General features: G+C 34.6%; 1 protein-coding gene across 6 annotated transcripts; it reads left to right on the top strand.

Moving 5' to 3' along the window:
- The first annotated feature begins 147 nt into the window (after positions 1-147).
- On the top strand, positions 148-27,387 carry LOC106181876 (prestin). Of its 6 annotated transcripts, XM_087008377.1 has the most exons (21): positions 148-308; positions 8,919-9,266; positions 11,768-11,878; positions 12,523-12,758; positions 13,206-13,376; positions 13,656-13,811; positions 14,306-14,388; positions 14,889-15,042; positions 15,347-15,460; positions 17,597-17,674; positions 18,217-18,312; positions 18,614-18,720; positions 19,366-19,435; positions 20,107-20,313; positions 20,575-20,637; positions 20,832-20,894; positions 21,196-21,258; positions 22,549-22,611; positions 24,041-24,211; positions 24,929-24,983; positions 25,519-27,387. In XM_087008377.1, exons 2-21 carry the CDS (start codon positions 8,927-8,929, stop codon positions 25,629-25,631), a joined length of 2,514 nt encoding a protein of 837 aa, XP_086864503.1. In that variant the 5' UTR covers positions 148-308; positions 8,919-8,926; the 3' UTR covers positions 25,632-27,387. The 6 variants fall into 6 exon arrangements, with proteins under 6 accessions (XP_086864503.1, XP_086864506.1, XP_086864504.1 ...); XM_087008380.1 differs by lacking the exons at positions 24,929-24,983; positions 25,519-27,387 and adding an exon at positions 22,779-22,840 and having other exon boundaries at positions 24,041-24,209; XM_087008378.1 differs by lacking the exons at positions 21,196-21,258; positions 22,549-22,611.
- Positions 27,388-27,720: the final 333 nt, after the last annotated feature.

The raw sequence follows: 27,720 nt of genomic DNA, 5'->3' as shown, positions 1-27,720 counted from the left end.
TTTAATTTTATAACCTTAGCCTACCGCAGAAAACGATACTAGTCTACCATAACTCAAAAACTATCAAAATCAGGAAACTATTTATACCCCATAGGCATATAAAGTAATGCCCATTAGTAACCAGAGTAACCGATCAAGGTGACAGGCAAGGTGACAGTCGGGCATAGTTCAATCAGAGTTCAAGCGTTATAAAATTCCACGGGCTCGTCTTAGAATCTGCCTTATCACTCTTCAGTAAATAGAGGTAGCGTTACAAAACACCTGCAAATTTCGAGTTTTTCAGTAATTGGAAATCACTCATAAAAAAGGTAAATGGCGCTTTTCTTATTCAAGCTAGTTGTATATTTAATAAAGTCTTTGCACTGGTGTCATAATCGGTTCACATGACCTGGTATTACATTGGTAATGGTGCTTTTTATAAACAAATAGTTTCCCCATTATATAACCAATCATGCCGGCGTTGCATCATATGACATATGACGACTTAACATGCTGTAAACCTACAATTGTAACTTACCCACAGGGACCTTACATGTTAGGCCGAAAACATATGTCCTGACGGGGGCACCCCCACCCCCAAGCACGACGGACCGCCCACGACCGGCCCTACAACACTCACATGCACGCACACAGGCACAGATAGTGGTCGTGCTTATATAACTCTTTTTCCACCCTTTTTTATAGTTACTTTGAGAAATATGTCTCGGGCATGTCTCTGCTACATGTATATGAAATGCATTTTGTTTTTATTCACTTTGTGATTTTTCATGTTATTGCAAGAAACTTAAAGTAATGGCTAAAATGAACAGGCTTTTGTATGCAAGAAGTATTGTACATTTGTACATGTACACTGTATGTTAAGGATTGTTTCTTGGCCAGAAGCAAACTCAAAAAATCATGTTGGCCAACCCTTTTGCACTAGCAGGATCGCTCTAACTCGTATGGGATTCTTGCTAAATTGCATTCAGTTTAAGGGGCTTAAGTGTCTGTTACCCTACTGAAGTCAATTGCTAGGGGGTAATTAACTTTCGTGTACGGTTGGCTTCCAAAAGCCCCTCCTCCCCCCAGTTCTCCAACAGAGCACGCAACCACCTCGTCCTTAGCCCAATTATCAGATCTTGCAAGCATCCTCTTAACTGTCTTGTCACCTGGTGTGCGTTCTTTCAACTCAGACTGCAAATTGTGCAGACAATTTTCTCAAGGTAAATGCAAAGAGTGCATCGCCATGTGCATTTATTAGTAGCATGCACACAGATCACACTCAAAACTACGTGAAAGAATATCCAGGAACCAAGTGTGCATGAAAGTTAATTACCCTGTAGCAGACCAGACATTTGAGCTGCTTAAACTGAATGCAATTTAGCAAGAATCTCCTCGGAGATAGATTGATCCTGCTAGTACGGAAGGATTATGGGAAGGATCTCTAAGCTACTTCTGCCACAGAGATGCTTTATTTTGCACAGTAGGTTGCTTCCTGGGACGTTAAAATATTGTATCAATCATTATTAGATCCACCTTTTCATGCATTTATTTCAACTATAACCCAAATGAGTTTTTTCCAACTATCGGTGGATTTTTTTACTTTTTGGGAGCTGAAAATATTATTTTTAAAATCGATGCAGAAGGCTCCCTGGATCCCATGCCATTTTAATTTTCAGACTTTTCACTTATTAATGGAAGCCTCATCCTTGCTAACTCCCACATAAGTATGTATATCACTTCATTGTGGCATGACAGGTAAGCAAGCAAATGAAACTTAAGGAGACAAACCATTTTTATATAAGCTGGTTCGGTCCAACTCTGTAGGGGATGTATTCCAAGTGTAATCTAAGACCCCATTCCCACAGATTTTAGATCGATCTATCCCTGTGGGGAGTCTCACTAGATTACTGTCAGCTTAGCCAGCTGAAATGTCTGTCCTGCCTACTAAAAGCTGTAAGGGGGTAGTTAACTACCGTGCCTGCTTGGCTGACAGCAATTTAGCGTGAACCCCCAGGGAGTTAGGTCGATCTAGATGGATCTATCTAAATCTGTGGGAATGCACTCTAAGGAATCGGCTTAAATGTTTGCCATGCCTCCTCTAGCAGCTAGGGGGTAATTAACACCTTCAGAAAAAAAATAAATAAAAAGGAAATGAGAAAATGATAGATTATGGTATGCTGTACATGAAGTGAAAGTAAATTTATCTGCAGATATTCAACCAGGCTAACTGGCAGAAAGAGATCAGGTGCAGAAAAATAACATGCAGTGTGTCCCAGGGATAGTACATGATGAATAACAACTTGTCCAGGGAAATAATCCCTTAGATCTTATAGGGTTTGCTTCATGCCGTCAGAATGGCCTGAACGGAACATATTCTTCAGAAAACATGCCCAACTAACGATATCTTTATCCAAATACACAAATTAAAAGCTCATTTTGTAAATTTTTTGCTTTAAAAAACGTCCTATTTGCTCGGCCTGGGAGTTAATGAGCTACGTGGTCACGTGGTCCAATGACGACAATCGAGCCACTGGAGAACAGAGCGTGCTTAGCTGTCAAACTGAGCTGCATTGTCTACCTGTAAGATGACTTCTCTGGCTTCTGATAAAAGTTTATACTCATTCAAATCTCTTACCCGAGGGGTCTAAATCTTCGTGAAGCTGTGTAAAACCATTTCCCATCTAGTCATTTCTTTAACAAGCATTTCATTATGGTTATCCCAAGTTGTATAAAACACTGCATTTGAATGAGTTAAGGGAAATGTTGATTATTGCATATGAGGTCCATGTTATTTGTGAAATTCAATTTATTTTATTAAACCACTGACACTCCGTCTTGCATACTTTTATTAAACTGAGGTAAACAATGCCCGTTACCTTTACAAGTCCTATCTTAATCATCCATCTAACTGGAACTTCCTTTACCTCTTAATTAGAGGGTTAAATGGCATTCAATTTGTCTTGCTTGTATCGAACGCACTCTCTATCTAAGCTTTACTCCAGTTATCTCAGGTAAAAATCTACCTGTGCGTTAGTTACAAAGCGCAGCTCCTGTAGACCTGGGGGTACTAGATAAAATCTGAACACCAGGTTTATCGAGGAGCTAGAGAAAGAAAGGAAGAATTTTTCCTGCACAACTTCATAGGAATTTTAACACGGACTTGATCCAGCTTAGACCTCCAAACTAACAGGGTGACATGGGCAATTTTCACAAACAAATCATAAAACTATATTTCAGTTAACCGCCTTTAAAATAAATATACCGTTCTGGGTAAATTAAAATAGTTATTAAATCGCAAGAATATTTTTGACTTAAATGATGATTTTATTATTAATGGAAATTAAGCTACTATATGAGGTACATTTGCTGTGATTACGCTGTCCTTCATGTTTTGCGTAAGTCTACATTTTGCTGTATGTGCTTGTAATCTTTTTAAATATGTGCGTACAATTTTTGCAGGTCTGGTTACCCCCCTGTTATGTGATGAGAGTATTAATTTGGCAATTAGTTCCTTAGCTTATTTGAATAGAATTGCAGTGTAAAATTTTCAACAAGATGTTGGCGAAATAGCCCATTACTCTTTGTAGGTATTTCCCCCGTCAAAGTTTGTCTAAAATTATCTTTCAATCTTTACTCTTTCAAAGACAGTATAAAGTTACCTGACATATTTTCGTGTAAACTTAATGACAAGCCAAGTGTCTCCAGTTCATTCCGTACTCAATTTTACCCAAGCAAATTTTTTTCTTGAGTAGATCTTTATAGCACGGTGTTATAAGCTTACAAATTTGCAAAAAAAAATTGCGTACTGACGCAGAATTTGCATTTCAAGTTATAAAATAATCAATCTTTTAAATTATTTAATATTTCAGATGAAATAATCTTCAGAAACAAATCCTCAAAGCATAAACGAATTAGGATAACGAACCATTTTATTATAGCAGTTCCCATTTTTTTATGTACAGACACAGAAGTGTCTGTACATATTGCCATCACCTGCGTCTGTCGTCGCCGATGCCGATGCCGATGCCGGCGCCGTGCACTTTCCTTGTTAACACGATAAGTGGAGGGCAGTTTTACTTTTTGGCTTTATATTTACAGAGCTGATGAATATTCATAAAACACAGGTCAAGTTCGAAAATCAGCATGATCGGGCCATTATTGTAGAAGTTATGCTGTTTTTTCACTTTTCAGCATATATGCAACCCTGTTAACACATTTTAAGGAAAACCGATAGGCCTGTTGTCATGAAACTCATAGGGGTAATCAATCTTACTAAAACGCAGGTCAAGTTCGAAAATCGGCATGATCGGGCCACTACTTTAGTAGTTATGCTGTTTTTTTCACTTTTCAGCATATATGCAACATTGTTAACACATATCAAGGAAAACCGATAGGCCTGTTGTCATGAAACTCACATTAGTAATCAATCTTACTAAAACGCAGGTCAAGTTCAAAAATCAGCATAATGGGGCCATTATTTTATAAGTTATGCTGTTTTTTCACATTTCCTCAGATTCAATTCTTAGGCATGTTAACAGTCTCATTATTTAACTAATAAGATACGTAAATGTGTTTGTTTGACATTTCCTGCAACTTTACAACATTGTTAGTTGATTATGTAAAAATGATGGTAAACTTGTTATCATGTATTGTATAATAGAGTTTCAAAAATGGAAAAAAACTCATATCATTGCAGTTTGTCAGATTAATTCATTCACTATGTTCAGAAACTCGGAATGGAGGAAATTGGACATTAAACACTGTTCTATTGATATTTTTCCCATGTCATCAATTTTCTAAGTTGATCATATAAAAATGGCAGTAAACTGTTAATTTTGTTATATGTTAAACAATTGTTAAAAATGGAAAAAAACACATTTCAGGACAGTGCTGTCTTGTTTACATTTTGGCATTTTCAAGGTGTGACTTTGAAGTTCCATGGGCCTGAAGACCTTTGCTTGTCACATTTTCTGAATATCCATGATACTAATATTTTATTATTAAAAATTGATGGTCATTATGCTGTTAAACATTATGTAATATTGCATCAAAATTTGAAGAAACCCCTATTTTGGACACTGCTCCCATGATGACCATTTAAGGAAAACCATGTCACTTACTGTTCTCAAACTTACAGGAAAGAAACATGGGACTAAGATACAGTTTAATTAGGCAATGCAGTCTGTTTGGTAATTCTTTCTGGCAGTTAATCGGTTTTTTGTGAAAATTTAATTTTTCACATATTGGCATTTTCAAGGTGTGACTTAGAACCTCCAAGGGCTTGAAGACCCATGCTAGTCACATTTTCTGAAAATCCACGATACATATATTTTATTATGTACATATTGCCATCACCTGCATCTGTCCTCGCCGTCCATGTTGCCGTCGCCGTGCACTTTTATCGTTAACACCATAAGTGGAAGACAGTTTTACTTTTTGGCTTTATATTTACAGAGCTGATGAATATTCATAATACGCAGGTCAAGTTCGAAAATCAACATGATCGAGGCATTATTGTAGAAGTTATGCTGTTTTTTTTTTCACTTTTCAGCATATATGCAACACTGTTAACACAATATAAGAAAAACATATAGGCCAGTTGTCATGAAACTCACAGGAGTGGTTAATCTTACTAAAATGTTCGAAAATCGGCATGATCGGGCCACTATTTTAGTAGTTATGCTGTTTTTTTCACTTTTCAGCATATATACAACACTGTTAAAACAATATAAGAAAAACAGATAGGCCAATTGTCATGAAACTCACAGGAGTGGTTAATCTTACTAAAACTCAAGTTGAGTTTGAAAATCAGCATAATCGGGCCATTATCTTAGAAGTTATGCTGTTTTTTCACATTTCCTCAGATTCAATTCTTAGGCATGTTAACAGTTTCATTATTTAATTAATAAGATACGTAAAAGTGTTTGTTTGACATTTCCTGCATCTTTACAACATTGTTGGTTGATTTTGTAAAAATGATGGTAAACTTGTTATCGTGTATTGTGTAATAAAGTTTCAAAAATGGAAAAAAACTCATATCATTGCAGTTTGTCAGATTCAATCATTCACTATGTTCAGAATCTCAGAATGGAAGAAATTGGACATTTAACACTGCTCTATTGATTTTTTTCCCATCTCATCAATTTTTTTAGTTGATCATATATAAATGGCAGTAAACTGTTAATTTTGTTTTATGTTAAAAATTGTTAAAAATGTGGAAAAAAACATTTCAGAACAGTGCTGTCTTGTTTACATTTTGGCAATTTCGAGTTGTGACTTTGAAGTTCCATGGGCCAGAAGACCTTTGCTAGTCACATTTTCTGAATATCCATGATACTAATATTTTATTATTAGAAATTGATGGTCATTATGCTGTTAAACATTATGTAATATTGCATCAAAATTTGAAAAAAAACTATTTTTGGGCACTGCTACTATGATGACCATTTAAGAAAAACCATGTCACTTACTGTTCTCAAACTTACAGGAAAGAAACATGGGACTAAAATATAGCTTCAGTAGGCAATGCAATCTGCCAGTTAAACATTTTTTTGTGAAAATTTAATTTTTCACATATTGGCATTTTCAATGTGTGACTTTGAAGTTCCACAGGCTTGAAGACCCATGATAGTCACATTTTCTGAAAATCCATGATAGGTATATTTTCTTATTAAAAATTGATTGTCATTATGCTGTAAACCATTATGTAATATTGCATCAGAATAGAAGAAAACACAATTTTGGGTGCTGCTGCCATGATGACCATTATGAGAAAACCATGTTACTTATGATTGAAAAACTTTCAAAAAAGAAATACAGGACTAAAATGCAGCCTGACGTTGGAAAAGCAGTCTAATTGACTTCTTTTTCTGGAAGTTTTACATTTTCAAAGTGTGAACTTGAACTTCCATGGGCCTGAAGCCTTATGCTTGGTACACATTTTACTTTCATTGGTATTACCTGTTGAGCATAATTAAAATTTGATGTTGAATTTGCAGTTTAACATAATGTACTTTTGTATCAGAATTGACAGTAGCCTATTTTGTTATTTCCTGCTTTTTGTCTGTACATTTGACAGCTTTGCTGCCTTGTCTTTAATATAACGCTCTTTTTCCTGTTTTTCCTCAACACGTTTTCTTCCACGGAAGCTTCAAGATACCCTGAGAGCAATTTCTTTTATTAATGTTCGCGACCGTGTTTGAACTTAATTGTTTAAGTATTGATATTTAACGTCATTTACAAATACCAATAAAATAACCCCATGAAATAAATGAGATATATTGAAAAATATGAAAGCCCACCAAGACGAGTTTCATACCTGTTATTACCTGGCTTGGGAATTGCAGCGGTGCATAATTAACAGGTTTGTTGTAAACGAGCTTTTGGTCAACTACAATGCATTTAAAATGCATCAGCAATCAGTAAGTTTGCCAACTGATGACAGTTAATCTGAAAGACTACCAGCTCTTGATATGATCTAAACCACCTGAGGTGACCATGATCTAGAGCATCGCAACTATTGTCACCGAAGTTAGTAGGTAAGTCACGGAAGACCGTGACAGACAAAGAAAGATTGTCAACGAGAGCTGCAATTTTGGTGAATCCCACGGCAACACACCGAGGCATAACGAAAATTCCTCTACTCCGTTCAACACAACTTTCCTTAACTTCTCCGTCTGTATGCACCATGCAGCTCAGTTGAGTCTCATAGACCTTTATCGTGATTGTCGTCACAGTACCACGTGACCCAGATCTGTTGCTTCATTTTTGCATATTGAGGTGAGGTTTACTAGAACGCTTTTTTTTCTACTAATAGATTGTTTTTATAATTTTTAAATGGCGGGGATCGATTAAAACATACCTCTAGTGTATAGATTGAGTGCTGTATCTTCAAAATTCGAGAAATAGATTTTTACATGAACATTGTCCTTTAAGATATCTGCCTTATTATAGATTATGTTTACATGTACTTGTGTGCTTATGGGGCCAGGATTATCCATATTAATATATCTATTTGCAACTGATTTTATTGCTGTGAATGTATGTTGGGTACATACTAGTACTGGTTTGAGAAAAACATCTACAAGAAATGATATGTTTCATTATTTTTCACTAAACATAGAAATAAATATGTACAATAGCATGCATCAACACAATGAAAAACAAACAGTTTTGGGGAAAGCAAGGCATTGCCTCATCTTGCAATTGACAGACTGTGGAAAAAATAATCACCTCTAATGCCTCCGTGTTTGTGCATTTATGTCAAGTTTGTTTTATTTTAAACAGTAAAATAGCTAAATGGATATGTTTTACAGACAGATTTGAGTCAAGAAGGAGTGTGTGCTGTACTGTAGACAAGTGTAAGACTGGGTTCCCATACCTAGATCAATTTAACAGGATCGATCCATCTCCAAAAGGGTTTCTTGCTAAATTGCTTTCAGCTTAAGCAGGTTAGATGTCCGGCACACCTACTAAAGCTGCTTAATGATAATTAATTACCCCCTAACAGCTTCAGTAGGCTTGACAGACATCTAAGCCACTTAACTTGATTGCAATTTAGCGAGAATTCCCTTGGAAATAGATCAATCCACAGTTAGTACACTAGGGTCTGGGAATGGTCCATAAAGCACCGGTGCATGTAACATAAACCTTGCAGTTTCTGTCTTGTGCCATGAGACATAAAGAGAACTAAAGGCCCAGACATGGTGCATTTCATAGTCATGCATGACGTGCTGAGTACGTGTGTGCTTCAGTAACAGCTACTATACATGTACTAGTCCATGTAGATACATCACGTGGGAGTCTTTTTGTTTGTGATGCCAAACCTGGTATAAAGATGTTCATTTATTTATTTATTTACAAACACGTGTGTGTGTGTGTGCATGCAGCTCTGTATTATAATTAAATGGTAATCTGTTGGTATTTTTTTTTCTTAGAGGCAAACATGGAAAACGCTACTACTGATGACCAGGAAAACTCCAGTGTGGTGCAAGATCCACCCAAAGAAGCCATGATTACGATACAGAGACCACTGTATACACAAGAGGCTTTTGACAAAGAATTTAACTACACTGAACCAGAAAGAGGACATTTTGTGGTTGAGAAGTTAAAGTCTCTGAGAAAGAAGCATTGTTCTGATGGCTTTTGCTCAAGAGATCGTTGTAGAAGCTGCCTGGGAAGGCTGTTCCCTTTTATTATATCAATGGCAAACTATCAGTTTCCAGTGTGGCTTTTCAATGATTTGATTGCTGGATTGACAGTAGCTATTATGCATTTACCACATGGTGAGTCATTTACTATTTATAAACAGGTCAATAAGGAGATCAGGTAATTGTTACTAACGTATCTCAAATAAAATCATACAATTGTCTTTCCAAAAAGACTTTGTTATTATGTCGATTTGTAATATATGACAAAGATAAAAGCTCTGGTTTTCAATAGCTAGTTGGAATTACATCCTTTAATGAGTGATTTGAAGTGGTAATTTTTTTGGGAAAATAATTGGAATAATAACAGGTGTTACAAGCTTGAACCAAGAGGCCAGTGTATATGTAGGCCATTAAGTCAAAAGTGTCTTATGTATTTCATATGTAGTACCTCCCCCCCCCCCCTCCCTCCGGAAAAAAAAGAGCAATTTAATCCTTGCATTTTTAAACCGTTTTAAAAAATAATTTTGGCTCTTTACTCATTTTTATCCTAATCAAAGATCCGCTGGAAAGGGTCAGTTGGAAAATGTTGGAAAATAGGCCTGCCTAATGAATTTTTTTCAAATTCTTTATATTGTAAAAAAATTTTTAATAATTTTGATCTTGATACAAGAGTTTATCAGGATGTTGAAATAGGGAGTACAAATTCATTTGTTACTGAGAAGGGACATTTGGTTACTATATATATTAAAGAAAGCACGTGCTTAACTTTGTTTACCAAAAGCTGTTACTGAAATGTTTTTTTTTAATGCATATTTGGTTGAAGCATCCTTTCAGCGAATGCTTGCCAGTCAATTTTCTGTACTGAGAGAGAATCACTTGTCAGCATTGCATGTCAGTGATTATGAAACCATTGTTGATTGTGTTCTAAATTTACAATGCTATCATTCATTCAAAGATGCACCAATGAAAAGAAAATAAGTGCTTTAAACACAATTGGCAAAAATATTGTTTACTATATGAGTATTGGTTTTGCGTGGTCATTCTTCAGTGATAACTGACTCTTTGTTTGTTGAAGGTACTTGGGTCAGTCCACGTTGTTGGCACTGGCCTTTAGCTAAATGCTAGTAAAATTAAAGCAAGGCAATTAAAATTGTGTAAATTTTTCCAGTTACTAGTAATTACTGATCTTTGCTTCTGTGTCAGGTCAATTGATTCTGAAACCATGATGTCCAGAAGTATAGAGGAAATTTAAAGTTAATTTTGGCACTGACAGTTCTAATTTTGGCACAGACTGTGCTATATTTCATAGTTTCATAACCAGAAATAATCATATGATATCCTGATGACGCCTCTGCAGTAATTGAGCCCAGATTGACTGTACAAATTACTTGCAGAAGCTATTCAATTGAAAGTGTGTAAATGTGTCCAGTTATTGCTGACCTTTGTTTCTGTGTCAGATCAATTGATTCTTAGACTCTGGGCTCCAAAAGGCCAAGTATAGTAGTTGGATTTTTTTTCTTGCACAGACAGTTTTTAACTTGGCGCAGACTGTATTATATTTCATAGTTTCATAACCAGAAATTATCATAAGACAGCATGATGATGCCTTGGCATTAATTGAGCCAAGATTGACTGTACAAATTACCTTGCTGGTAAAATTGAAGATGGGCAATTAAACGTATGTAAATGTGTCCAGTTAATTGCTGACCTTTGTGTTTCTCTGTCAGATCAATTGATTCTTAGACCCCATTCCCATAGATTTTAGATCGATCTATTCCTGTGGGGAGTCTCACTTGATTACTGTCAGCTTAGCCGGCTTAAGCGTCTGTCCTGCCTACTAATAGCTGTAAGGGGGTAATTAACTATGGTGCGCGCTCGGCTGACTGCAATTTAGCGTGAACCCCCAGGGAGTTAGGTCGATCTAAATCTAAATCTAAATCTCTGGATCGATCTAAATCTCTGGGAATGCACCCTTAGACTCTGGGCTCCAAAAGGCCAAGTATAGTTGATTTTTTTTTTTTTTTTTTTTTTTTTTTTTGGCACAGACAGTTTAAACTTGGCACAGAGTGTGCTATATTTCATAGTTTCATAACCAGAAATTATCATATGATAGGTGATAGCCTGATGATGCCTCAGCAGTAAGTGAGCCAAGATTGACTACACAAATTACCTTGTGTAATTTTGATTTTATGTAACTAAAAATTAGGTTAAAAGGTTTTTCATTTCCTGAAGGATTTGTAACACTGTGCATTTAATTTGGTGATGATGTTTGTAAACCTACCAGAGATAATTACTGGTATCACAATAGTATGCTGTTATTTTTTAATTCCTTTTTATTCATTTATTGATTGATTGATTTTTTTTTTTTTTTTATTTTGAAAAATCAAATCTAACAAAACATTTCTAGACAACATTTTGACAAATATATTATCAGGCACCTTTTTTATGATAACTGAGAAACAGCACACAGACTTGAACTGGGGCCATACCCAGATGTGGTATACTAAAAGTTGGAAATCGTGTAGATATTGTAATTGATCAGCTAACACTATCAGATATCTTTTTGTATTGAGATGGGAATGATGTACAAGGAAACTATATTTATTTATTTATTTATTTATTTATTTATTTTACAGGTATGGCGTATGGTTTGCTGGCAGGTCTTCCTTCGATAAATGGCCTCTATGTGTCCTTCTTCCCATCAGTTATTTACTTTTTCTTTGGATCATCAAAGCATATCTCTTTGGGTAAGTCTTATTATAAGAATTAGAATTATAACCACAATTATTACAGTAACCTACAGTTGTAATTGTAGAAAACTCATCCCAGTTCATTTTAATCCTGGTTATACAATTTTGATATTTTGATACATGTTATATAAATTTGATATTTTGATACACGTACATATGATGTGCCTTACATGTACTACACATAGACATGTACTACACATAGACATGTGCAAAATATGCAGACCTCTGCCTACATGTTTAAGGGGCCGTTATTATTGAATTAACACACATGCATGCGTGCACACACACACTCTCACACACACACACACACACACACACACACACGAGTATCAATAAAAAAAAATTCAAAAAAGAAAATTGTGATTTTAAATGCCATCTTAAGCAGTTTGCCTTTATTGACCCCCCTCAACAAAAAGAAAGAAAGAATGAAAAAAATATATAAATATCAGTTACCTTCAGCATTTAACCAAACACATTTCTGAGCTAGAATTGTCATTTAATTTTAATTATTTGAAAGGGAATTATAAGCTTCTAATAAATGAGTTCAGGATTATTTAAGATGATAATAACAAGCTTTTAAAAATAACATACGTATCTCTCCCAAGCAGTCACTTTAAGTGTCACATTTTGTCCACCTCCAGGCACAATGGCAGTGGTATCTCTGATGGTGGGGCAAGTAGTCAACAGAGAGGCTATAAACAACTACATCCCACCAGCTTCAAATACCGAGAATTCCACAGGGAACTGGAGTATTGGTAGTATCACGGGGACCAGTGCCATGGGGGTGTGTGATGGAGACACCAATACAGACCCAGATTGTGTGCTCTTCAAAGTGGGTGTGGCCACTTCACTAGCAATGTTCACAGGGCTGTGGCAGGTACTTGTATGAGAGACCTTATGCTTTTTATTAAAGATCGATATAATTTGATAATTTTTTATGTAATTTAAAAGATTGATAGCTTATAAAATTTTAATGCAAAACATTATAAAGTGGAAAAAGAATATTATTTTACATCAGTTAAACATTGATTTTGTGAAAATATTTGTGTTAGCTGAAATGGAATATTAGCTTGAGTGACTTCAGTTGCTAATAGGGTGATTTTAGCAGACATCTCCAACTAATTATTCAAGTTCCTAATAACAGCTGCTTTTTCAAATTAGTGTAGACTCAGTCTCAGTTGTATCACAAATGTAAAATGATGTTTATCTATTTTTTTTTTTTTTTTTTTTTGAACGATTTTTTATAAGTATTAAAATAATTTTTCAGCTACTCAGTACTGTGGTATCAATAGTGGAAAATAATCCAACCGTTTTTTATTTCCAGCTGTTTTTAGGGATATTTGGTCTTGGTTTCATGGTGGTCTACTTGTCTGATGCTCTGATCAGTGGTTTTATGCTTGGTGCTGCCCTCTATGTGGTCACTTCACAGATTAAAGAAGTCTTTGGGATTCATGTCACTAGTAGCAAGATTGGAAATCCATTTAAACTCATCAAGGTAGAATAGAATGCTTTAGCTAGTTGCTTGTGTTTGATTTACCAGAACTTCAGTGAAGGAAGGTGTCTAAGTTTAGATAGCGGAAATTTTACAGTAATTGTACTTATAATTCTTAATAAGTATGAAGTTGATAAAGGCATACACGTAAGTTGATAAAGACATACTTTACTTTTCTTGGACTGGGAGTAAATTTTAGTCACCACACTCTTATTTTACATTATTTATGCAGTGAGAATGCCACAATGCCTTTGAAATTCATAGCATATCTTTAACTTTCAGTTTATGATAGAGATATTGAAGGGTATGCCAGATGCTAACATAGTGAGCATAATAATGTCTATCTTGTGTATGATCACCCTGATCCTGGTGAAGGAATGCATCAATGCCAGGTATAGGAAGAAACTCAAGGTCCCTGTGCCTATAGAGCTGATTGTGGTGAGTACAGCTTCTGTTCTACTTGAGGCCATTTCCATAACCCTGGCGTACTAGCAGGAACGATCTGTCTTCAAGGAGATTCTCACTAAATTGCATTCCATCTAAGTGGCTTAAATCTCTGTCTTGCCTACTAAAGCTGCTAGGGTGATGGGATCCCAGTCTTAGATGAATCCAACGAGTCCACCTGGATCGATCCAGCACTGTGACTTCACTGTGCTCATTACTAACTACTAAACATGCATGCACACATACAAAAGTATGCTGATAATGTTTGGAAAGATTTTTTTTTTTAGATTTTTAAAGTTGAAATTGAAATTGAAAATGGCTTCTGATGTTTTGCTCAATTTTTTGGCACACATCTCACTTCCAAGATTGCCATTGAAAATTTTTCCTTATACAGTGAATTGATTTGATAATTATGTATTTTTTCTTTTTTTTGTCTCATTCTATCCATTCATTGACTAATGTTAATTGATTTTAAATTATTTTGACAGGTAATACTAAGCACTGCCATTACATATCTTACCAAGATTGATGAAAGATATGGGGTTGTAGTAGTTGGAAACATCCCAACAGGGTAAATATTTATTTATTTATTTATATCATTTTTTAATAACTTTGATTAACCAGCAGGTGACTTTTACCTATCCTTGTGATTAAACGTAAAAATAAATTATGAAATCACAGAAAGAGCTCAGACCTCTGCCAAGACAAATAATTAACCTTTAATTAATTAATTGATCATCAACAAAGTCTAATTATTTCAAAGTTAGCCCATTTTTGACATATCCTGAAAATTTCATCAAAAACCATCTGTAACTTTTTGAGTTAGGCTGGTGACAAATGGACTGACTAAACCTCCTTAACAGAGGTCAGATTTAATTTGTGTCCACTGCCTTGTTAGTGATAGTTTATAAAATCATCAGATGATTAATCATTTCTGTAGAAAATAAGACTCTATTTGATTTCTTTTATTATTGCTTGAATATATAATTACTGGATTAAAACAAAAATTGCCAGACATAGCCCAGGATGCTTTTTTCATTAACTAAAAGAAATGTTGCATTTTGATTGCAGTATTCCCAGTCCACAGACACCTGAGTTAGGTGAACAGAATAGTGGCCAGTTAATAATTGATGCCTTCAGTATAGCCATAGTGGCTTTCACTATCTCTATATCCTTGGCTAAGATGCTAGCTAAGAAACAAAACTACACTGTGGATGGAAACCAGGTATTGAGCAAAAATAATTCCATATTTTTTAGATTTAAAAAGTTATTATTTGTAATTATGTTCATTCAGTTTTCATGATTCAGGACCAAATAATAAATTAACAGATCTTGATAGATAGTTCAAGTTAAGTGCATTTTGAACTTATTCTTCCTCAAAAGAAATCCAAATTTTAGAAATTAGTTGCAGCTAAATGTTGTATTTTATTCTGAATTAACTTTAAATAATACTTAATGATTGATTGACACTGTACAAAATGAAAAGGTAAATTGACCAATAGATGAATGTTTATTATCATATGTTACAGGAGCTGATTTCCTATGGAATTTGCAATGTTTTCAACTCATTTTTCCAAGGTTTTACCTGTTGTGCTGCATTGTCCAGGAGTATGATGCAGGAAGTGACAGGGGGCAAAACTCAGGTAAAGGTCAAAGGTTGATAGAGAGGTCAAGGTCATTTTAAGTTCAAGATTTTTTTTTATTGTAAGGTTAAAGGTATTCTACCAAGGTTTTCATATTGTCCAGTCACTTGGACAGCTATGTGACTCCCTGTACATTTCAGAAGGGACTTTTGACATCAAGTACTTTGAGGGTTTTTTTTAACATCTGGATTGGGGAAAATATTATATTAATTTTGCAGAATTGAAATAGAGACAATATATTACTGTACTTTGTCCTTGTGACATTTTCAAACACTGATAGTATACTTTCAAATAATAAAAGCCTAAGGCTAAATTTCCAATTTAGATGTGGCAGGTGCTACATAATCATGAGTTGGTTAAATGCTCATTGTTTCAGTGTCTGATTCTTGTGATGATGGTTAGAATTTCACTTCGAAATTTTAGTGCATGTTTGTCTGTCAGGTTAATCCTTTTTTCGTCAGTTTGTATATATATATTGAGTGCATTTAAGTATTAATATTTCAGTCACTGTTAGTTAGGGTTAGATGGTGTCTCTCATACATGTAAATTAAAAATCAATCCTGGTCTGGTACACAAATGAGAGTATGCACTTCATACATCTGCAGAGCAATGAGTTAGTTTTCAAGCATGTATGGAAGGGAACTGTGGCCACACCCAACAGCATCTTAACTAAAGCTGTTTTTAGCCTTGCACCAGGATGTTGACAATTGGATTTCACTCTCTCATTTTATAATTATTGAATTAATGGGCCAAGAAGGTGACAGGGTTTATGAGTTAAGTGAAGGATAATTTTATATAACCTCCCAAAATGAACCCCCACCTGTGAAAGGCAGTTAGAGCGCATTCAGAGAGAGTTGATCCATATACTAACAGATCCACAGATCAAACATGGCAGACCCACTTGAAAGCTTGCTGCATAATCCCCTAATGGACATTTTAATAGAATCTCCATGGGAAGTACGTGGTAAGATTTCAAGTGGGTCGGACATATTTGATCTGTGGATTCGTTAGTCTGCGGATCAACTTTGATTGTGAATATGCCCTCACTCCATCTACTTCTCATGGTACATGTAAGTCTATCAGTGGCTTCAGTAAGGGGGTGTTGGAGAAAGGTACTTGGCTAAAGTACAAAAAGACGCTTGTATTTTAAGTATGGTAACAATTACATAAAAAAAGGAAATTATATTTTTTGTACCTAGAAATATATTCACATTTGTATTAAAGTGATATGAGGTGCATACTATATGTAATAAAGAAAGCATTGTCAGGTGTAAAGTGAGTGTGAACAGTGTTAATAGACATAATTTACAATTTCATTATCTTTAATTTAGCTGATTAGACCTATATTTCTGTCATATTAACTACTTGCTGAAACGGATGTGTGAAAGGGATGTGTTAATTGTATAATTGCTGGACTGGATATCAGTTAGGTTTATACAACAATCTTAATTGGATTCAAATTATGTTTATTCTTGCCTCAGGAAGCAACTGAATGAAATAATCAGACTGGAATTTCATATATGTCTGTTTTATGTAAGGGTGTGATGAGTTATGAAACTGTCCTTCACCGGGGTTTGGATTTTTGCCAACGGTTGGTCTCTCTTTTGAAAAAAAATATAGTGAGTCTTCAAATATTGTATAACACTACCATAGTTGTTTTATGTACAGGTACAATGTACTACTGTACCTTACAATACAGCTACAGCATTTTGTTAAACATGATGATAAAGATAAGGATTATATATATAATTTTACATTTATACCTATAAATAGTTCAGCATTTTCATGAAATTGGTTAAGCATTTTCACTTAAAGGACAGTGTTGTGCTAAAACTGACAGGGAGAATTTGTTAAACCAATGATTGTGTTCCAGTTCGTACTTTACTGTTAACTCTTATAGTTGTATTTATTTGCTTGTAGGCTGATCATTTATGATCAATATAATGGAAGTTTCACATAATTTTTATGTGAATCACCTTTGCATCTGTATACAGATTGTGGTAGGGGATATGTTATTATTTTTATTTTTGGGGGGTATCTTTATATGATAGGTTTGTAGTGTAGAGTATATCATTTAGAGTAGAGAGAGGGAGGGAGCGGAGGAAAAATGGATTGATTCAATTTTTTTCTTCTCAGGTTGCAGGTTTAATCTCCAGTACATTTGTACTCATTGTGATTCTGGTGATGGCGCCACTATTCAAGACAACACCCAGAGTGAGTTTATATTTCTTTCCTTTGAATGCATTATATTGTTCGACCAGCATACTCCATAGTTGATGGCAAAGCTTTGGATTTTGCCTTAAAATGCCAGATGTTCTTTTTGAAAAAAAAAAACTTTCCACTTCTCATAAATTACTCCTATGGTATCTTTGTGTTGTATTTGGTTACATATTATTTCTACAGAGGCACTTGAAGCTGTCTGGTTTTTAGGTCAATCAGTCTACCACTAGATAATTGTTAAATTGTAATCTTTCATCTTCTACCAAATCAATGAATAAAAAGGTATTGTTGTAAAGTGTTGACCAAGGCACTTTTCATAATGGCTGAGAGATATTCTTCTGATTGAACTAAATCAACTCACTGATGGAAAACGCATTTGGATATGTCATAAAGGGAAAAGGTTCACCTGTTATTAGGGTACAAGTGCAAATGCATGATCAAAATTTGTTTGAATGGAGTTTTTTTGCTTCAAAACATTGAGCGAACTGAACAACCTGTTTATACAGACATTTAAAAAATTTAATGATTTCTTCCAGTGTGTCTTGTCCAGTATAATCATAGTGGCACTGAAGGGTATGTTTCTGCAGGTACTTGAGCTGAAGCGACTGTGCAGGGTATCAAAATTTGATGCTGTAAGTATATTAAACAATCTTTTTTTACTCCTTAGTCTTTCTGTCTTACTCCCTCCTCCCCGGGATATCAAATCCGATCGCTTATAAACTTATTTCCTATGTATGGCCAATGCATGCAAACTTTTATTACTTATAATTGTACAATTAATTTCTTTACCTGGGCGTTATACAAAGAGGCCTATTACTCGAGAACTATTGGTCCACAACTTCATATGACCTCATAAGATATCTTTTTGATCTTTATGATTTGCTAAAGAAGGCTTTCTGTGATAGATATTTTTTGATGACTTGCATTTTTAAGGCAATATGGCTGGTGACTTTTCTGTCTGTTGTTCTGCTGGGAATGGACTTGGGACTTCTCGTGGGTGTTGTCTTCTCTTTTCTGACCATTATTCTAAGAACACAATGGTAAGTTATGTAGAGGCTGTCTTGTGTGATGTCTTTAAATAATTAATTAGCCAAACTTAATAAACGTAATAATTTCACTAAAAAAATTAGGCAAAACATTGTCAAAAGGTGATTTATATTGTATTTGTTTCATTGGAATGGATTGACTAAGCTTATAAAAGAAAATTTTGATAATCTTTTTTTCTACAAGTTAGGAATCAGTTTTTTTTTCTTCTTTTTATTTGATAAGAGAAGAAAAACTCACATATTGGTCATATTTTGCACCTTTTCCACATTTGGACATATTCTTTAAGGCCAAGGGATGTTGTGTAAGGTTTCAATATTAAGGCAAAAATATACAAGTTGATTATATAACACCTTTATTTAAGGATATGCTAATAACATAATTGCACCTGGCATAAAAATCAAGTCAATCATTGAAAGAGGAAGATGAAAGATTTACATGTACCAAGTTAGTTAGATAAATCAGTTTTTCCTCTACTTAATTTAATACTTTTTATTAGTTATTTATATATGTCATGGGACAGAAATAATAAAATTTAAGTTAAAGTTGTGCTTGCTTAAATGTGCGCATGTTTAAGCATGTGTGTTGCTTTGCCCGTCTGTCTGTTGGCATTTTAATCTATATCATTTTTTTCTTTTCAGGCCAAAGGCTAGTGTCTATGGACATATTGCACACACCGATTTCTACAGAGATCCAAAATATTACAGAAAGGTGGGTTTGTTACACTTGAGTAGTTTTCTGTTGTTATATGGATCTTGCACAAATTTTGTTTTCTCTGCATTTTATGTCATTTATGAACTTAGATTTTGTGCTATTTAATATGTGTGTTTTGTCCAACGGTAATTGAACTGTTTAAATAAACGAGTTTTGTGCTGAAAATACAGGTTACCAAAACAAGCCATGTGATATCTGGTGCCCACATGTAGCCGCCATACTAGTACAAAAACGGTGCCATGTGGTTCCATTATTTCTTTTTGAAAGTGCTTTTTATAATCTGTCCTCATTATTCGCTGTATTTCAGTACCACTGTGACATTATAATAGATTGTCTAAGGGTCCATTCCCAATGTAACTGTGCGGACTAACTAGTTCCAAGGTTTTGAAACAATACAGATGAATTTCCATCATACACCCCATTTCCATAGATTTTTAGATCGATCTATCCCTGTGGGGAGTCTCAATAGATTACTGTCAGCTTGGCCGGCTTAAGCGTCTGTCCCGCCTACTAAAAGCTGTAAGGGGGTAATTAACTATGATGCCTGCTCGGCTGACTGCAATTTAGCGTGAACCCCCAGGGAGTTATGTCGATCTAAATCTTAATCTTTAGATCGATCTAAATCTCTGGGAAAGCACCCATAGTCACTATATGCCCTGTTTTTCTAGGTTGAAGAGCTTCCATCTGGGGTGAAGATCTTCCACTATGAGTCAGTCCTGTACTATGCCAATGCCCAGCACTTCATGGACAGTATGTTTAGGCTGACTGGGGTAGACCCACTGGCCATCAAAGCAGAAAGGAGCAAGAAAGAGGCCAAGAAAAAGAAGAAGTTTAATACTGAGAAGAATATTAAAGCACAGGTCACCAATGATGATGTAGGTTTATTTATATATTTATATAAATGTTTATTTATTAATGTAGTGTTTATATGTATGTTTATGTGTACCTGTTTTTTTTTTTTTAATGATGTTTGGTCTTTTGCTTCTTTCTAAGTTGGTTGTATCATCTGTGCGGAGGCAGTTCAAGAAAATAAGCATATATAGGTATGCAGTGGATATCCTTCATTTCCATTACTCTTTTTTTACTTTGTTGATATTAGTTAATTTTTATCCAAATGAATAAATTACAATTTTCAGGCAGAAGAAGTGAAGAAATCTGACACAGAACAGGCAACTGAAGCACAGGCTTCACTTGATAAAGTATGCTTGGTTATTTGTGTGTATCAGTACATATTTTATGTTGCTGTCATTTGCTTTTTTCTTTCAAAGTTGTTTATTTCATCTTTTTAGTGTCTGTTAAAGAAAATAAATACATAATTACCATGGACCAGTCTATTTTTACTCTGTTCATATAAATGTATTTTTTCCCAAAATTGAATACAATTTTTTTTCAGGCAAAAGACATGAATAAGTCTGATACAGAGAAGGCTACTGAAGTGCAGGCTTCTCTGGATAAAGTATGTGTTTGTGTTAAAGTGACTTTAAGTGCATGCCAGTGCATTTGTACATACAGTTATGTTTGTGCACCAGTATGTGTACATATTAATTTTGCTATGATTTTGTCATTCCCTTGTTTGTTACATAGTTATTTATGTTATCATGTATAAAAAATTAGCATGTGTTCAACAAATTAGCATGAACCACTTTGTAGATTTTAATTTTTTGTTAAATTTTATGTCTGCGATAAAAATTCATGTATTTTTTGAAAACCCCACTGCTGTGTGGTTTTGTTTTCAAAATTTGTTCAATGTTTTCCAGGCAAACAACATGAAGAAGTCTGACGCAGATCAGACTACTCAAGCAGATGCTCCTCGTGATAAAGTATGCTTGGTTCATGTGTGCATGTGTCCGTATGTTTTTATGTGTCTGTCATTTGTGTGTTTGCTTTAAGATGAATGATTCTGTTATTTGCAACTAATCTGACAGAGCCTTTGTTTCTTTAAATAGCAACTTTTCTAACTGGAATTTTTGATGTACTGCTGACATTGCAGACAGATTAATAATGCCTATACTAAAGAAAAAACAACTCTAAACTCTCCATAATACAAATGCTACTACATACTACATGTATAAATTAATGGAATGTCAAATCCTCCCTAACATTTCTTATAGTAAACACCAATGTGCGTACTCAGTTTAGTTTTCATGAATGAAAATGGTTTTAAAAAAAAAAAACAGGCTTCAAGTAAAATGGGGTTAGGGTATAGATTTCATCACTAATTGCTTTCTACTTTTTCTCCTTCATTTAGTCAGTACTCCTGACACATCAAAGTACATCTTTAAGGCAGAGCTTAAACTACATCACTGAGTTATTTCCATTGATACCTCTTATCATATTTTTCTCAGTCATCAGTCATTGCCTTTATACTGGGTGTCCCTGGAAGAACAAATTTTCTTACACACCCAGCTTACAGACAATGAAAGGAATAACAGCTGCTTATTTTGGTCATAAAATGGATTTTCCTGGGGTAGATGACAATTTTCCCATACTTACCATTGGTTAATGAATCTGTTCCTCACATTCAAAGGTAGTCTCTTTTTAAATAATTATTTGAGAGACCATAACAGAGGGTAGTCATATATGGAGGTGGTCAGATGGCAAGCACAGATTCCAGAATAATCGCAGTTGTGGTGGTAAAATAGAATTTATTTCATGTCTATGAGTTGGTTACAATTTATTCATTGAGAGATATGTGTCTTAAATGAAGAGTTGTTATCCCTTTAACTAAAAATAAAGCATAGCCCCCATAACAGTCTTTACTGTCAGTGACTTATCTACTTAGTTCTGTACTTTAGTCAGTGGCAGTTAGCCTTCTTACAGATATTTTTGTAGACATGAAAAGTTTTAATTGAGATCAACTACAGCCAAAATCACAAAAGAACATTTAATTTTATGGCTTTCTTATAAGTTTTGTAAAAGATTATGTTGTAATGCAAATAATGATGTTTTATGTAATGTTTCATTCATGTTCACCATTGTGACAAATATTTAAATATGATAAAATAAGAAAATAATGTGAAATGAGCACAGTGAAGAATAGTCCCACAAAAAACTCATACTGGCTCTGTTCATTTTAATTTGTTTTTCCAAATAATACTCATTTTTTTCAGGCAGAAGATGTGAAGAATTTCGACGCAGAACAGACAACTAAAGCACAGGCTTTACCCAATAAAGTATGCTTGGTTATGTACATGTGAAGATGTATGTCTCCATATGTTTATGTTTCTCTCATTGTTTGTTTCAAGGATGAATATTTCTTTCATGCGCAACTAATCCAACTGAGTCATAATTTGTTTCTTTTAGCAACTTATCTAACTGAGCCTTTTATTTCCTTTATCAGCAACTATACTTACTGGAGTTATGTGATGTACTGTAGTCGCTGCTGACTTTGCAGACAGCCTGGTAATGCCTATACTTCAGAAATTCACTTTGACATCTCAGTATTAAATACTGTAATCACTCTCTTTTCTACGTTTAACAAATTATTACAATGCATATAATTATAATGGAACTTGAAATTCTTCATAACATTTCTTATAACACTAATGTAGATACCAAGTTTAGTTTTAGGGTGCTTTCCCAGAGATTTAGATCGATCTAAAGATTAAGTTTTAGATCGACCTAACTCCCTGGGGGTTCACGCTAAATTGCAGTCAGCCGAGCAGGCACCATAGTTAATTACCCCCTTACAGCTTTTAGTAGGCGAAACAGACGCTTAAGCCGGCCAAGCTGACAGTAATCTAGTGAGACTCCCAACAGGGATAGATCGATCTAAAAATCTATGGAAATGGGATGTTAGAAAAGGGGAGAAAATTGAAATTCACATGTAGTTTTTTATATGATATCACCTGTATAAAAAATTGCTCTCCCCTGTAACTGTGTATATTTTTAATTAATTTTTTATAAAGAGATACTTCAACCAAAATGACAAGAGAACATTCACTTTTATTGTGTTTTTATCTGATTAGATTTAAATGCATATAATGATGTTTTCAAAATGTTTTTTTTAACCATTTCATTAACCATTTTCTGGTGAAGGATAGCTTAATAAATAAAATGAAATTAGAAAATAATGTTTAAGGTGCACAGTGTAAGCCCCCCTCCCACCCCCCAAAAAAAATTAATAAGAAAAGGAAACAGTAATTTTGTCCAATTAAGCAACCTTTAATGCTACTTTCCAGTCATTTATAATAACCACAGTCCTTACAATCCACTAAAATTAAAAGTCCATAACCCAGTCATAATTATTGTTTTTTCAAATTACGCCGTATTCCATTTGAACTGCAATGCTCAAACCAGGGTGTGGATTTCGAACATTTTCAAACTGGGTCAAGCTGGTTGATAGACTGCAGGGTTCATTTAGAAGGGACAAAATTGTGTATTTTGTGGTATTTATGCATGGTACCTATCTGTTAAAATATGACCAAAAAGTACATACTACTTGTCTTCAGAGAAGTTCAACAAGAAGTGGTTTACAGAATGTATTAAAAGTGTGTTTAGAATGCGACACTTTGTCCATAAACAAACAGTTAATCGTGGTATACTTTTCTTCTTTTGATTATCTTTGGTTACTTTATTTTTTTCAAAATCACATTTTTTCAGGCAGAAGACCAAACGACCGTCCCTATTGCCTTAGAGATGGGGGATACCACTGGCGACACCTATAGTGGAGATGCAGACAGCCCCAAGTCAGATCTCCCTGTGCACCATATCATTTTGGATTGTGAGGCATTTACATACATAGATGCTTTGGGGGCGAAAGTTATCACACAAGTAAGGATGTCTTCCTTAGGATTGTTAAGAAGATAATTTTGAAGGTCTGAATCAGTCATTTAGCATGTTTGAGGGCCAGGATCATAAAGTAACACAGGGGCAGACAGAAACCAACTTATGGGTCTTCTGGAAGACTGTCAGAATTTTTTCAAGTTCACATTGACTGGTATCTAATTTTTTCTGTTGGAAGACAGTCAAAAATGGAGGATGTTTCAACTAAGATAATTTGGAAGACTCAGAAAATATCTCTGGATTTGCCCTTGTTATAGCACTTTGAAATAGCTTAATCAGTATTGTTACTTGTATGACCCCCTTGAAGATATTCCAAAAAGTAGAGTGTATTTTTGCACATGCCTTTTGGTTTAACTAGTTTGACAATTTTATCAATTTTGAGGGCAAAAGGTCAAAGTCAAAGTCACATTTAACCTTATTAGACCAGTAAAAAAGGGAACGATTTCGGCTACTTGGGGAGGGGGCACCTGTGATTATCATTATAATTATTCTTGATCTAGTTTCAAAAGTTGCAACACGCACACACACACACACACACACACACACACAGAGAGAGAGAGAGTGCAGTTGGTTGGACTTCATGCAGTGAATTAATGTTCTAATGTGTTGGCAACATTACATGTTAACCGTTGAATATTAACACAGATGCATCACCCTTCAGTTTAACTTCTGTTTTTAAGTATATGACTTTTTCAACTATTTCAGGTGGTGGCAGAGTATGGAGATGTTGGAATTTCAATATTCCTAGCCAACTGTAAATGTAAGTAACTGGAACAGTGCGCGTGTGTGTGTGTGTGTGTGTGTGTGTGTGTGTGTGTGTGAGAGAGAGAGAGAGAGATTTGATATAATAATAAGTCAATTGCGTAGTTCTACTGAGGACAGATCTACACATGAGTAACAACTGTAAAACATCTTTGTGTATGGTAGTTTTCACCATTTTATCTAATGCCACTTCTGCTGAACCCATATTTCTTACAAATTTCAACCTCTAGACAGTTTTAGATTTTGCTTCCCAATCCTAGGACACAGATAGAAGATATTGGGAGATCATCAAAGTAGTTGAGGCATTTTTAATTGAAAAAACTACTGTAAATTATTTGTCAGTATCCTTTAGTGTAGAATACTTTGACTAATTTGAATAAAAAGGAACTCTCCATGAAAATGATTTGGCTTACAGGTGTAATTTTGTTGCAAAAACATTTGGGTAGGATAAAAATAATTTCTGATAAAAGTAACTCTTCATGACATATTTGTACATACATTTTGACAGAGGTGTTTTTTAATCTTTTTAACAGCTAGTGTTCTAGAGTTGTTGGACAAAACTGGATTCTTTGAGAAAAACAGCATGTCAGTGGTGTACCTTACTGTCCATGATGCAGTCACTGCCGCACAACAGAAATGCAATTAGTCTGTTTCCTTGTGCTGGGAGTTATCCAGGAGAATTCCCCATAGCTGTATATTATAATTGAATAATCTGGTGCTTTACAGCTTGATTCTGTTATCACATTTATTTAGCCAAAATTTAAAAGAAGGTGCTTATGAAGGAACAACTTTTTTTTGGAAAAATGATAGTTTACAGTATTATGAGAAAATTAAACTAGCTTTGTGAAACCTTAAGTTTATAATTATGTGTATTTTAACAAACACATTTTTAACCTATAGAATAGTATTTTAGCCTGTGATGGTAATTTATGTATTTAGCATATATGTCTTATTTTATTTAAGAGACATCATAGTTTATTATGTGTCATTTTAGATACTCACTAAAATATTACAGTATATGAAGTAATTAATTCTATTAACACAAAAAGAGCCTAACATGGGATTTTTTTTGCTTTTATCTACCCCTTTGCTTAGGAGGTAGCCTTTTATGTTTGAAGGTACACCATCAATGTTTAAAGATGTCCCAAGTCATATTTTCTGCCTACAAATCTTGCAAAAACTACTCATTTTTCTTCTTCTGAAATCTACAGGAAGACATGGTGGTCTTAATAACTGTTGATTCATTCAGAACTCACTCATTGAATTATAGCTTTTTTTTTATTTTGAGGAAAATATTAATTGTATATTTCAAAAAAGCAATACCCCTCCTTAAAATTTGAATTTTGGTTTGAATTGAAAATGCCAATTATGTGTGTTCCTGAAGCTATGTCCTTTAAGAAAACAAAGGATAATATGGGCTTTAAAATTTAAGGTGTTTTTGATTTAGGAGTTTCATAGGTTGATTATTGAAAAATTGAAGTATAAAGACATGGCTTCAAACAGCAGAATATTTAATATTCATTTCATGTTTTGTCCCCAAATCCCATGTTTGGTTTCTTTAGGTAAAATAAAAGCTTTGTTAACCAACAACCATCTTCTACATTTCAAAAGTGGTTTTGGTTATCAAACTGCTTATGAAACCATAGCCAGTATATTGCCTTTATGAAACAAGTGACTTATACAATATTGTTTGTATTATTTGTATCGTCAGTGGAAAAACGTGATGAAAGTGACATTCTCTTGGCAACAACACCATTGTCGGCCACTTTTGTGGTACAGGTATATAGCACAAACCAACTTTAAAGTTATTCTCTGTCAGAATCTCCTTCTGTTTTTGAGAAAATGATCAATGGATTGGAGATAAAAAGTTGAATCTGTAAACAGTAGAGGTATAACTTACCCTTGTGAACCTGTTAACTACATATTTGATCCGCTGATCTGTAGTCTGCTGTTGTGAATGCACTGTTCGACCCCATTTCCATAGATTTTAGATGGATCCATCCTTGTGGGGAGTCTCACTAGATTACTGTCAGCTTAGCTGGCTTAAGCGTCTATCCCGCCTTCTAAAAGCTGTAAGGAGGTAATCAACTATGGTGCGCTCTCGGCTGACTGCAATTTAGCGTGAACCCCCAGGGAGTTAGATCGATCTAAATCTTAATCTCTGGATCGATCTAAATCTCTGGGAATGCACCCTTAGTCTGCTGTTCTGAAAGTGCTCTAAGATAAACTTGTATAACTTGTTTTTCTATTGTTATAAAATCAAAACTTATTATTATGGAATGGGGACAGCAAATTTACAAAGTAGTTAGTCTGTAAATTATCATTTCAGTGAAGTTGCTGGCTTGTTTTGTATGAAAGGGATTTTTGTTTAAGCACATGTTGGCCTTAAAGATTAGACCAATTTCCTGGCTTTAATTTTTTTCTTGATTTTATCTTAGGTCAACGTTGTAATTTTAGTCTAAAATATTATACCTCAGGGTAGGATTTTTTTTTCATGAAATGTGGCTCCAGAAAGTCACCTACACAGCAAAATTTCCATGTTATATAACTTGGATGTTTTCCTATTATGATATCAAACCTAATTTTATGAAATGGTGACAAAATTTCTAATGTGTAAGTTTGTTCATTACCATTTTAGTACAGTTGCCCTTTGCAGGCTTAATCTGCATAAAAGGGACTTCTGATTAAGCACATGTTGGCCTTAAAGATTGAACCAATTTCCTGGCTTTCATTTT

This window comes from Lingula anatina, chromosome 3 (genome assembly GCF_051362555.1).
Source record: "Lingula anatina isolate TDL-2025a chromosome 3, LinAna3.0, whole genome shotgun sequence".
NCBI classification, from domain to species: Eukaryota; Metazoa; Brachiopoda; class Lingulata; order Lingulida; family Lingulidae; genus Lingula; species Lingula anatina.
This window is presented reverse-complemented; position numbering and strand designations above follow the sequence as displayed.

Bases quoted from the DNA above. Each gene is read 5' to 3' on its own strand.
- LOC106181876 (XM_087008377.1), top strand. From the start codon at position 8,927: ATGGAAAACGCTACTACTGATGACCAGGAAAACTCCAGTGTGGTGCAA. The intron at 12,759-13,205 runs GTACTTGTATGA...TTTTATTTCCAG, and splicing joins TGTTCACAGGGCTGTGGCAG to CTGTTTTTAGGGATATTTGG. The intron at 14,389-14,888 runs GTAAATATTTAT...TTTTGATTGCAG, and splicing joins GTTGGAAACATCCCAACAGG to TATTCCCAGTCCACAGACAC.